The sequence below is a fragment of the Schistocerca gregaria genome, chromosome 1 (genome assembly GCF_023897955.1).
Source record: "Schistocerca gregaria isolate iqSchGreg1 chromosome 1, iqSchGreg1.2, whole genome shotgun sequence".
Lineage (NCBI taxonomy): Eukaryota > Metazoa > Arthropoda > Insecta > Orthoptera > Acrididae > Schistocerca > Schistocerca gregaria.
Genome location: NC_064920.1, coordinates 159,960,134 through 159,973,957, shown reverse-complemented (window position 1 = coordinate 159,973,957; position 13,824 = coordinate 159,960,134). Strand labels below are relative to the sequence as shown.

Sequence of the window (13,824 nt, the reverse complement as noted above, 5' to 3'; positions counted from 1 at the left end):
AGATGAAGATGATTGCACAGGATAGTGGCATGGAGAGCTGCATCAAACCAGTCTCAGGACTGAGGACCACAACACCAACAACAACATTGATCATCTGATGACTTTTCTAGATGGTAAATGACAGCATCGTGTGCTGACAATCTGACGGCTGATCACATTGTGTACCAAATTGTTCGTATAGATTAGGAGTGCGGAGGGCCTGTAAAAGTTTCTTGGAGAACATCAGTTATCACTTACGTCTGACTCAGTCATTTCCTGTAAGCTATTATGAACTGTGTCCCTTCTGACAAGAAGTCACAAACTTACTTGCCCAAATCAGACGATCCTCCATAGGTGTGCAGTTTCACTGGAAGCCATTTGGTGTGAAAATTGTAAAAAGCCTTGTGGAAATCTAGTAGGAAGTTGAAATCAACTTTTGAGACATTGTGTTTATAGAACTTATTACATTGTGTAAGTAAAGGCTAGTTGTGCTTCACAATAGTAATTTTGTCTGAGTCTATTCTGACTGCCGACACACATTTTCTTAGTAATATTTTATAACATACAAACATAGTTATGTTCAAAAATTGTGGTATCAGTAACATGACATGTAATTCAATGGGTTACTTCTAACCCCCCCCCCCCCCCCCCCCTTCCTTTGGTGTTCCCTGTACATCTTGGTGTGACCTTGGAGGACTTTCCAGTCCTTGGCTATGGATTTTTCATTAAATGAGCAGTTGCATGTGATGGTTCAATATCAGATTATCAAATATCATGTGTTACTGGTCTCATAAAATGTGCTTATGATATTACAGAGTAAATTCCCTGCTGAGCCTGACACTGAAATGGTTTCCGAAGATGAACTACCAAACGAGACTTCAAAAGAACCTTTAGAGACAGAAGCAGTCTCTGATGAAGAGCTGCCAGAACCAACAGTCACCACAGACCTACCAGAGACTGAAGCTGTCTCAGAGGATGAATTTCCCCCAGAGAAAACAGAACGCAAAAGAAAAATAGACACGAATAAGAAAAGTGATGGTTCAGGTTTGTTCTCCAGTTTCACATATGTGTTGTATTATGATTGTCTATGAGTTTACACATTCCGTTTTCACTCTTATTACTCAGTTTTTTGGCTCCGTTATTAGAAGCTAAAATGATGCCTGTGAGAAGCACTTTTTATATATACTTCAGAAGAAATGCTGATTCACTCGTCATTTAGACAATGTGTACTGATTACATTGAGTCAAGTAGACATCTAATACTTCACACCACATACAGATTTTTAACCAATCTAACTCCACTTCCTAAATGAAGAGTAAATGAGCTTCACTTTTGCAGTAAATATAAGGAGTACTTGTTTGGATACATTTGATGTCTTACTACACTAACACTTCTTTTTGTGATAAATCGCATCACTAATTTTGTCTTCATTATCACACCTGTAAGGATTGTTGATTGTAAAACTTGACTGAGTGTTAATACAGGATGTATACGACCCGGGACAATTGGGAGATCCGGGAAAAACCCGGGAATTTTTTAGAATTCTGGGGATTTTTATTGTTTTAGCTTTCAGATAAATTTTTGTAACTTTGCCTGGTAAGAAACAATACTCTAAGAAAGAGTATTACTAGAAAGAGTATTACTGTATCTTGCTGCTGCAGAATAGTATTGCAACAATAAAACACAAACGAGAGAGAGAGGAAAAAAAACTTAAGTTGCAAAGGAAATGCACCATGCACCATGTACAAGAACAAAACACAGTGCTCATACAACTGTCTGCTAACAGCAAAATGTGTTAAAGGCATTAGGAAGACAATGCAATGTTTCACAACAAATTTCATCTGATGGGCGTGGCGCCACAACTGTTTACATTAGATTCGTTTGAGCAGTTGCAAGCGAGCTTATGCGCTTGTGCAGTTGAGTCGCATATGAGTAGTACTTTCTCCCACTTCTGGCTGCATAAGTGTTGCAACAGTTAGCTGTATAAGCAATAGCAGCAAGCAGCTAGATGCTTTCCGAAAAATTTTGCTGGTGCACGTAAGCTGCCAGATCCATGTATGTGCAACAGGCCCGGAACTAGGGGGCGGGGACAAACCGGGGTATCTGCCTGCATCGGCAGTTTTTTGGGGGGGAGGGGGGATGTCAAATTCATATTATCGAGGAAAAGGCCTTGTTTCACAAAGTGCCTAGCATCCAGTGCACGTTGGTCTATTGATTACTCATATGATTTTGAGCTCATCCCTGTTGGTTTTTGAACATTTTTGATCATATTCTAAGTTGATTTCTAAATGAATCGTAAATTGATTTTTAATGCGTGCATAGTGTGCGTGATACCTCTGGCAGAGGAATCCCTGTCACATCTAGAAATAAACTTTCCTGTAGACAAAATGGACAGGTATATACGAGCCGAGTGAATAAAGCTGAAAGGGTGTATGACAATCGCTGTTTATGTGGTTGACGGGGTTTGCAAGTTATCAGCGTTGTTATAATGACTAGCGAATTCCATAGATTCAGGCTACAAGAGCGGAAATAAACGACTAACAGGAATAACAGGCAACAAAGATTACGTATGGTCTTCTCCGTGTAACCCAAGAAAACGAAATTTTGACAAAAATGTTTTGGCCAGACCGTTATACAACTGAGGGCCAGTTATACAGTCCCTGGCTAGCAACCGCTAAAGTTCTATTTTGGGGGTAGCACGGAAAACACATTGTACGAACATGCAATAACTCCGAACTGGAGAATAAATGCGGGATAACTAAACCAGTGATTGTGGCAAGGTTAGTGAAGTTAACCTACCGAGCGAGGTGGCGCAGTGGTTAGCACACTGGACTCTCATTTGGGAGGACGACGGTTCAATCCCGTCTCCGGCCATCCTGATTTAGGTTTTCTGTGATTTCCCTAAATCGTTTCTGGCCAATGCCGGGATGGTTCCTTTGAAAGGGCACAGCCGATTTCCTTCCCAATCCTTCCCTAACCCGAGCTTGCGCTCCGTCTGTAATGACCTCATTGTCGACGGGACGATAAACACTACCCACTGAAGTTAACCAGAGGATAAATTTGACGCTGACAGGAATAGTTACAGAATTAGTGGTGACAAAATTGTTTGTTAGAATGAGGAAGGAGAAGAAACGGGGCTCACACAAAAAAATTTCGTACTACTACTTTTTGATCTCATGCTTTAGAAGCTAGAGTGTATGAATGAAATGTGAAGCTTTCTTAACATAAAACTTTTTGCTTGTAGTAGGCCTAATAGGCATTTGATATTGGTACTTCATGAATTATATTCTGTTGTGGTATAAATATGACCATTTGTGCCAAAACAGTCTCGTTTATTTTGTGTGTGTAACAATTGTTGCAATATTAGGTGGGCCTATTTTGTTTTGTCTAGCAGACAGTGACAAAATACACGTAATCAGATTGAGAAACCACACCAGCCTTGGGTACTATTTGTATTAACAGCTTTTTCTAGTATTAGACAAATGTTGATGAACTTTGATGAGGTAATAGATTCTTTTCCAGAAAGGAAAGTATCCCGTATAAAGCTGTGGAAAGATTAGGGAGGAAAAAAAGCTAGGACTTAAGGATTGAAGAAATGTGTACTGTCTTGCTTGTCTCTTGTGTCTATTCATTTTATGTATGCTGTATTTAATTTTATGTCGCACAAAACAGCAAGTTATTAGCTAATAGGCAGTAAAGACTGCAAATTTTCTGAAGAGTTCTTGTTCTGCCAGTTACAAATAATCCCAGCCAGTATTAATTGCAAGATTTTTTAAAGAGGACAGGATGTCAAACTGGGTGCAGGAGAGGCACCACAGGACATTTTAATTTCCACTGGCCTGAATATATTTTGATGGCACCCATTACAAAATATTACACGTTTGAATTCCAGAGAGCGAAATACATATTCGTGCAATGGAAGAATGCTGTATGAAGAGGTGTGGCACTGCACTTCGGCACACAGACCAAATAACATGTCTTACGTCCCCTCAAACGTTTGTTTCATGTATCAGACTGTTCAGAAAGATGTGATCCACAAAATGAAGATATTTTTGAAAATCTATTTTCATCTGGGGGAAAGTGTATTTTTAACCAGGAAACTCAGGAAAAATCCGGGAATTTTTTCCTCGTCCACGAATACACCCTATAATAGTTATTGTTTTCTGAGTTTCTTTGGATGTAAGGATTCAGTTACAAGCCAGTATAAACAGGTAATATGATGTTAAATTTAAGTTAATGTTTAGTAATGAGGTGAACCCAAACCTCACTGATAAAGTTTTGCCAGTTGTTCAGGGAAATTTTTGAATGTTTAGATATCGGTGATCTATAGCCTCCAATGACACCATTACATAGTAATAATGTAGTTGGTTTATTCTGTTTGTTACTCCATTTTTTATGTGAAAATACCGTCACAACAATGAAAAATCTATACGCACAACCACTGAAACATAAAACACAAAAATAGTTCCTGTAGGAGCCATCATACATATGCAGAAGCACTGGGATAAGATTGCCACCATTGTGGCAGTAGTTCAGTGTAGTGTTGTGCTGCTGCTCCATTTCATTCATTGAACACATAAATGAGCTGTGCATGACTGTTAACATATAATTAATGCTGTCAGAAAAACAAAACCTGCAGCAGAATTAGGTAGTACTGAAAGAAAGCTTAAGGCTGAAAGGTAAAATGGAAATTAGCATTGTGAGTAGCAAGTACAGTTACTGAGAGGAACAAGTTCATTTCCAAACACACACACAGCACTTTCCGTTTGTTTTGCTGTTGTGCAGATGTTTTCAGTGCAATACAAAGATAATTTGGCATAATATTCTAGGTAAAATCCTACTACTTAGTAACAAGACACTCACAACAGAGGGCTTTGTACAAAAATACCCAAAGTATAGTTTAACAACTTAACTGTTGTGGAGCCATAACACAATTGAGGAATTTTCTGGAAGAAAGGTTCCCGTGCAGTGTTGGGGGCTAGAATAGACTTGCGACAATTTCTTGCCTGTTTTATGAGGCAACAAATAGGAGTCGTCTTATTTGGTAGTATTTTTACCTTGGTGTTTTTGACTGTTCTTTGGACTTCTGAAGGTTTTCCCTTTAATGCTGTCCCCCCCCCCCCCCTCCCCACCTGTTCTGGCTTTTTAAATTTTGGTCCTTATTTTGGGTTTGACCTCCGCTTTCCAACTTTTACAGAAGTGCAGGTCATTTGGGGAAGGTCACCTTACAGAGGTGCACCAGCTCTCCACTGTGCACTGTTATCTTTTGCACCTACAAATCAAGTGGATCTATCTTTGCACCTGATATCCAGTGCAGCAGCCAGTCTGTTGCTGCCAGTCTGTTATTGGGGAGTTGTCACCTGGACAAAGCAGGGATCACACTGCTGAGTCCTGAGCTGTAACCTCAGCCCGTCAGCCAAGGGGTGGGTGCCCATCCACTTCAGGGTATCAGGACTCCTGGCAGTGGCTGCGATGTCGGGAGGCCTTTGATTGGTGGGGTGGTGCCAATGGGGAGAGCCTCCAATTGGAGTTAGTAATACTGGGAGCCAGGTAAGGAGAAATGAAAGTGGACAGTTTGCTGAGTTCTTAGTTTTTTCCCAGACTGAAGGCAAATCTTTTGCTGTAACAAAGCCACCATGTATATTCCTGTCACCATTCTCCTCATAACAGGTTAAATAGAATTCAAGGTGTTATCTTCCATTGGGACCTAACGCTACAAACTGATGAAGAGGTGCATTCTAGCAGTGTGTAGTCCATCTTGTTCACTGCATCCAGAATGAACCCAAGGATTATAGAGTGGGCACTGTAGCTTTTATTCTAGCCTTCAGAGGCAACATTTTGTCTGAAAAGGTTAAGTTATTGGTTTATATGTGTGATGATGTGATGCTTTATTTTATTCCTCCCATGAGATGTTTTAGGTGCCAAAGGTTTGGACAAGTGTCTTCCAGCTCTTCTTATGAGGCTGTCTATAAGGCATGTGGACAGGTGTCCGACGAGGACAGCCCTTGTGACCAACCCTGTCCGAAACCACACATTCTACGTTAACTGAAATGCTCAGTATTCATGAGGGAGAAGAAAATTAGAGTATAAAATGCTTGATGGCCCATGTTGTCAAGACACAAAGAAAATGTTTGAAAGACTTCATCTGACTGATATGGTCTCAAATTTTGTGGCTGTCTTGTCACATTCCGTACGTCACACAAGGTCTTGCATGACACCTTGCATGGTCGTATTCCAGAGCCTGCCCTACTGTTGGGGATGGAATGTCAGCTCCCTCACCCCCTACACCAATAGTGCTGATGATTCCCATATGATCGGTGCCTAATAATCCTCTGATGTCATCAGAGACGAGGATAGCCGTCAGTCCCCTCTCAAGACAAGGACAGCAGCCATGTGGTCCTCTTCACCCCTGTAAGATGAAATGGGGATAACTTCACAGAAACAGACTCACAGGGATAAGAAGGATAAGCAGAAATATAAACTATTTTCTGATGTTTTGGATGTTCCGTTATCCACCTCTGCAGAGGTTTAGCTTATGCACTCTGACAATGGATTACATAATCAGGTGTTGACTACCACTTGGTAGCGAAGTAATCAATCATCTTTGCCATTTGCCACTTTCTCAGATCTGACTCTAATGCTCCTTGTGTCTCTCACTAAGAGCTGTTATCGCCATCTGCCAAAACTCCATCATTTAATGGCTACTTTGTGATTGGTGTAGCACTAAAGGAAACAATGTTTATGGACACACCTCTCCCTGCTCTGAGAAACTACAAACCCTGCACTAAAGGAAACAATGTTTATGGACACACCTCTCCCTGCTCTGAGAAACTACAAACCCTGCTCTAACAGGAGTGTTAATGTCGAGTGTGTATGATGGGGTCTGTACAGTCACATGCTCTGATACTTCCAGTGAGGAGGTGCCCCTTACCTTTGCAGTAGAGACTGGCCGTTGGAACCTTTCAGTTCAGATGGCAATATGTAATGTTTATCTACCTCCAGATTGACCTATCGAATATCATGAACTGTTAGATTTAGTGGGACAGATCTCTCTCCACTTCCTCTTCCTGGGGGACAGTAATGGCCATAATCCTCTGTGGGGTGATGACAATGTCTCGCAGAGGTCGAGTACTAGAACACCTCCTTTCAGAATGGGATGTGTTCCTGCTGAACACTGGAGCTGCATCACATTCCAGTGTGGCCCACAGAACATACTCATCTGTTGATCTCACAGTTTACAGCCCAAATATCATACCCATCATTCATTGATGCATCCATGACGACCTTTGTGACAGTAACCATTTTGCTGTTGTTCTCTCCCTCTCGACTCAGACATCTGGAACATGCTCCATGTTGGTCACTTTGGAAAGCTGGCTGGCAGGCTCTCTACTCTACAGCCACATTTATAGCCATTCATGTGACTGATATTGACAAAGTGGTATGGGATACTACTATTCATGCTGCAGGAGCTACGATACTCTACTCTCCGGCTCGTCCCGCTGTTGCCATGGTTGTCTTCAGATACAGCCATAGCTATCATGGAATGCCGCAGAGTGTTCCAATGGCACAAGCTCCACCTGTTTATGAATAATTTAATAGTGTTCAATAGAGTCTGGGAGAAAACTAGGTTGTTAATAAAGAAAAGGAAGCAGGATTGTTGGGAGCAATATGTGTCGTCTGTGATCCCACATCGCATTGTACCAAGTATGGACTAAAGTCAGTCGCATTTGCGACCATCCACCATCCACGGCGGTTCCTGGCACCCCTGTCAATGGAATGGTCTGCACTGATCCCATGGTACTTGCCGAATGTTTTGCGGCACACTTTGCTGAAAGTGGCCACTTGCTGTAATTCATGTCCTCATTTCCTGAACCGTATCACCTTACTTAGTGCTGCCTGCTATCCTTCCATGCATGTGGCTCTCTTTATCATGCAACATTGCTTTTAGTTCAAGGGAGTTTCGCAGTGCTTCGTCAGTGTCGAGATACATCACTTGGCACTGACAAAATCTGACACTGAAAAATGGACGGGTAAGACAGTGAAAGAGGTAGAAAACTAAAATGGAGTGAAGAAAGTAGTAGCTACTGTGTAGAAATTCCGAGACAGAACATGTTAGTGTAAATTAAGGCCTGTTGGGTGGCGAGAACCAAGAACATGTTGTAACACTAGCTCTCACCTGCAGAGTTATGAGAAACTGGTGTCTTGAGGAAGAATGCAAATGATGAAACAGGCACAGAGGTCACGATTGTCATGCTGTGGAGCATGCTCTGCAACTGGATATTAAGTGTTACCAGTATACAACCTCCAACTATACCATTCATCCTAATTGATAATTTGGTTGTAGTTATGCTGGTGTAAAAGGCTGAACAGTGTTTACATAACAGCTGGTATATGACATGTTTCGCAGGTGGCTCATCCTTTGATAGTACGTTTTGCCAATTACAGGGCTGCTGTAGGTGGTGATGATAGGGTGCATAGGGCAGATTTAGTCAAAAATTGTTTTCATTGTTATATTTTCATAATACTAGATATTTTAACTTAGCCAATCAATTTTTATCAGAAATATTTTTTGAACTATTTTCTCATAACTCAGTATGTTACAGTGAGCAAAAATTTTTTCATCAGATGTTATTTTTAGCCTGAAAACGTTAGTTCATAACAGCAATATTATTCTTAATAATACCTACAACCAGGAAACCCTCAGCAACGTGCAAAAATAAAGTAGCAGAAAGTAAATTGATAACAAAACACAATTATAAAAATAAAATACCACTGTTTTGTCCTCTGATCCACACACTGATGGACAGTACCTCTGGCATAATTTCTAGTTACTGAAGGACCTCTTATTCTTGCCCTACGTGAATGTCTATGTTCAAAATGTCTGGTTGCTGGCGACTATATTAAAGGATATTGTGTAACCACGAACTACTTCAATTATCAATGTGCTTAAATAAATTCCTGACAATACTGCCCTTTTTTTAGCTTCAGTGGATTGAACACTACTGTTGGTAGACTGGGTTTTTAAACACTCCATTACTTCATTTCTGTTCAGAAAGTCAGAATAGTTTGTGGACCTTTGTACACTAGTGAACCTAGTACAGAATCATCTGTTTCTTATTTCAGAATAAAATACTTCTGAATTTTAAACAGTTCTCTTGGCAATAGATTTCTTGAAGACATATTTCCCAAGACCTGTTTTCCTTTTGCTTCTGTCCTTAAGAACAGTAAAAGGCGTGGACTTCTGCACATCGCCATCACTGGTAAATATGGCATTGCAGTGGGAATGTTTTGTCTTTCTTCCTTTTCCTTTAATCAGACCTCAGTTCCTTTCATATTGCCCAAAAGAATGTCCTTGACTTGGGAAAAGACAACTAACAATATCGTGAGAAGGAAAGTTGCTACTGACCATATAGCAGAGATGCTGAGTTGCAGATAGGCACAACAAAAAGACTGTAAAAAAGTAAGCTTAAGCCATTAAGGCCTTGGTCAACAATAGATCCCTCCTCCACAAAAATCTCTCTCTTTCCCCCCTCTTTCCCCCCTCTTTCCCCCCTCTTTCCCCCCTCTTTCCCCCCTCTTTCCCCCCTCTTTCCCCCCTCTTTCCCCCCTCTTTCCCCCCTCTTTCCCCCCTCTTTCCCCCCTCTTTCCCCCCTCTTTCCCCCCTCTTTCCCCCCTCTTTCCCCCCTCTTTCCCCCCTCTTTCCCCCCTCTTTCCCCCCTCTTTCCCCCCTCTTTCCCCCCTCTTTCCCCCCTCTTTCCCCCCTCTTTCCCCCCTCTTTCCCCCCTCTTTCCCCCCTCTTTCCCCCCTCTTTCCCCCCTCTTTCCCCCCTCTTTCCCCCCTCTTTCCCCCCTCTTTCCCCCCTCTTTCCCCCCTCTTTCCCCCCTCTTTCCCCCCTCTTTCCCCCCTCTTTCCCCCCTCTTTCCCCCCCCCTCTTTCCCCCCCCTCTTTCCCCCCCCTCTTTCCCCCCCCTCTTTCCCCCCCCTCTTTCCCCCCCCCTCTTTCCCCCCCCCTCTTTCCCCCCCCCTCTTTCCCCCCCCCTCTTTCCCCCCCCCGTCTTTCCCCCCCCCGTCTTTCCCCCCCGTCTTTCCCCCCCCGTCTTTCCCCCCCCCTCTTTCTCCCCCCCTCTTTCCCCCCTCTTTCCCCCCCCTCTTTCCCCCCCCTCTTTCCCCCCCCTCTTTCCCCCCCCTCTTTCCCCCCCCTCTTTCCCCCCCCCTCTTTCCCCCCCCCTCTTTCCCCCCCCCGTCTTTCCCCCCCCGTCTTTCCCCCCCCGTCTTTCCCCCCCCCGTCTTTCCCCCCCCCCTCTTTCTCCCCCCCTCTTTCTCCCCCCCTCTTTCTCCCCCCCTCTTTCCCCCCCCTCTTTCCCCCCCCCCTCTTTCCCCCCCCTCTTTCCCCCCTCAGTTTCAGGCTACAAAAACCACTCCGCGTGCAGCAGCAGCAGCCTCATCATGCATGATCTGAGTGCCGATTGGGTGTTGGGAAGGGTAGTATTGTGGGGGTGGCTGGGCAGTGGGACTTTGGAAGGTGGTAGGAGACTGGAAAGGCAACAGAGGAGCATTCCTTTAGTAACTCAATACCATCCAGGACTGGAACAACTGAATTACATTCACCACCGGGGTTTTGATTACCTCTCGTTTCTTGCAATGGAAATGTCGTGCCCACTATCCTTCCCACCCCTCCCACAGTGGTATTCCATCGTCCACCAAATCTATACAATATCCTCATCCATCCTTACACAACCCCTGCTCCCGATCCCTTACTTCATGGTTCAAACCCCCGTAATAGACATAGATGCAAGGCCTGTCCCATACAACCTCATCAACATGAAAGAGTCTTCCTTGAGTATAAGGTATGTTTTAGAATCCCTTTTGTGACTTAAGTACTCTGCTACGAAAGGGTCTTTTTTATTGGCTTGGTTTTTTATTATCAGAAACTGTGCAAGTCAGACATGTTTTGGTTTGTATGAAGCTGTAGTCACAGTGTAGCTTAAAATAGGTTCCATAACTCATTTTAAACACACGCGAGACAGATTGGAATCTTGTTAATATGTTCCTCATTACTGTGTTTTCCTGCACCGTACATCCCTCTCCCAGTTGCATTAAACGCATGTTAATGTGTCTCATTTATACATTTCCCCTCCCCACTTAGTGTGTTCGAATTTAATCTCCCCCCCTTTTTCCAGCAACTGTGCCCACCATAAGCTATGGTAGAAATGACCAATTTAACACGTGGAAGTATAGTTTAGTACAGTACTGGTGTTCTTGTATGTTAGCAGTAGCTCTGATGACTTTCAATCTGTCAAGTGTTGATCAGAGGCAGGAGCAATATTGTAACAGCCAACATAAATGATAAACCACATGTAACTCAGTTGCTATATAATCATGTGTACTACAACATGACTTAAGTGTCTGATTAAATCTTAGTGGACGATTTTCTTTTTTGTGTCAAAAAGTGTACAGATATGCCATGGATAAGAAGGTAGTGAGGCAGTCAATAATGAAGAAAAGTGGAACAGTATTCAGGATGTGGACAAAAATCCACACATTGATATTGCACGAAAACTGAACATTCCTCCGTTGACATTAAACATGATAATAAGAAAGCGAAAAATATTTGAAGCTGTGCGTGGAAGGAGGAAACGGCAAACAAGAATGTGTGTATGATTGTCAGATTCCAGAAATTTAAAATGTACTGAAATGATTCAAGCAAGCACGCACAGCAAAATTTCCAGTCGATGGGATTGTGATTTATGCTGACGCTACATATTTGGCACAAAAGTTGGGACTCGAAGATCTAAAGGCATCCAATGGTTGGATCAGAAGGTTTAAGAGCGAACACAGTTTGGTGTATAAATCTGTTTAGAGGTGGGACTGCAAGTTTTAATATTGAAATTGTTGAGTTATGGTAAAATACTCTTCCATCTATCATTGAGTGGTACAGTTTAAATGGAACTTGTAATGCTGATTAAATGGGACTTTTTTTACATCTTCTGCCTGACAAAACCACTGAGTTCAGAGGAGAGAAATGCCTCGGCAGATGATTTGGCGCAGAAAGACTGACTGTTCTGTCATGTTCTGCATTGATAAGGTGAAAAATCCTCGAGGTTTCAAAAATACAAATGTGGACACTCCTGCTGCAAATATGCATCTAATAGGATCAAGCATGATTGACAACAAGTTTATTTGAAAAATATTTGTGCGCTTGGAGTGCAGGGTTGGGAGTCAGAAACAGGTAAATAATCATTTTTTATTGAGTAATGTGGCACATTCTTGAGATACGTTGTATCTTTGTAATACAAATGTAGGGTTTTTTCTTGCCAGTTGTAAAAGCCACCTTCAGGCTTCTGACAAAGACATTATAATAGGCATGAAACAAAAATACAGAAAAATACTTGTACAGAAGAAGCTGGCCTGTCTTCATGATGCAAGAAAAGTGACGACGATGGATGTTATGCACTTTGTGAGAAATATGTGGGATTCTTTGCTGACTTTAATCGAACCACGAGAGATCTCATCGGAAAACACTGAAATTGCAGAAGAAAGCATCATGTCAGAAAACAATGGAATTGCAGCTGAACAGCGGCAGCAAATAATGGGGCAAGATGAAAATACCACATGCCTTAGCTTCGATGCTTATATTGGTGTGATTGTGTCGCCGTCTGTCAGTCCAGGACAGTTGATAGTGTTGCAGCAGCAGATGGCATAGAAACTAAGAGAAGATGAGGATTAAGCATAATCTTCTTCAGTTCGTACAATGTCGAAAACCATTGAAGCTGTGAACACAATTAAACATTATCTGCTAAACTTTGAAGTTGATGAAGTGTTTAATGTGTTAATAAAGATGGTCAGTGTGATATTAAAATTGGGACAGGAGAAACAAGAAACAATTGAAATGTCCTTCAAGAAGAAAGACAGAACTACGCAGTGTAGTGTAGTTAGAACATGTACAATATACCAACAGTTTTAGCAATGACAATAAATATTATCAGCAATGGTTCACAAATGAGGAAAAAGCAAAATGAATGAATGATCATTTTTATTAATGACATCTGTCTAAACTCTGCCTTACTTTGTGAATCAATAGAATCATCACATGCCAGGTTCATATTTCTCTGTATTAACCAGTTACTTTATTTGTACATAATGTTATGATTTAAGAGTTACATACAAGTATTGGTGGTGTTATGTGTTAAAATTGAAATTGGATGTTAATCACATTAACATTTAATGCGTACACAGGTACATAGTCACGTATAAAACGACTCAAATTGAAATCAGATGTTTATATCTGAGGCTTTTAGGTGTGTTTCAAAAATAAGGGTTCATATTTTGGAGGCTAGAGGCAGTACTCCTCCATCATGTAATGTACCTCCATTCCATCTGGCTGTTGGCTTAAGTGTACATGTCTAGCAGCTTGGATGTTGCCAATGTTGCTATATTTAAAATATTTTTGCATATGATATACTAATGCATAGTTTAGAGTTCCTGAATGTGATATTCTGAATGTATTCTCAAAAGGTGCATTTAGAACTAGAATTTGATAGAGCATGCCAGGAAGTGTGGTGTTAAAAGATCGCATATTACCCGAAAAGAGCTACTTTTAATTAGATGTTTTCCATGCCGAAAAAATAGTCATTACCGAATTAGTTGTTTTTCGGTAGTACGTTTTCACACTTATTACATGCAAAATCTGTGATCCTTCTAATAAGATTCTGTTGTAGTATCAAGAATCCCTTTGAGAAAAGCACATTCAGTGATGTAAAATTCAATGATGTAATATTCAATGTTGGAGTTTCAAAATATCTCGGACAATGTATTTGCAGTAATGACTGTATCAACTCAGAATTTT

The 13,824-nt window shown here is 41.7% G+C and overlaps 1 protein-coding gene across 1 annotated transcript in view; it reads left to right on the top strand.

Moving 5' to 3' along the window:
• The window catches only part of LOC126335414 (pre-mRNA-processing factor 39), a 79,295-nt gene that overhangs the window by 23,213 nt on the left and 42,258 nt on the right, over window positions 1-13,824 (top strand). Inside the window, exon 5 of the mRNA XM_049998690.1 lies at window positions 795-1,023. Within this exon, the coding sequence (XP_049854647.1) occupies window positions 795-1,023 (229 nt within the window). The remainder of the gene's footprint in view (window positions 1-794; window positions 1,024-13,824) is intronic.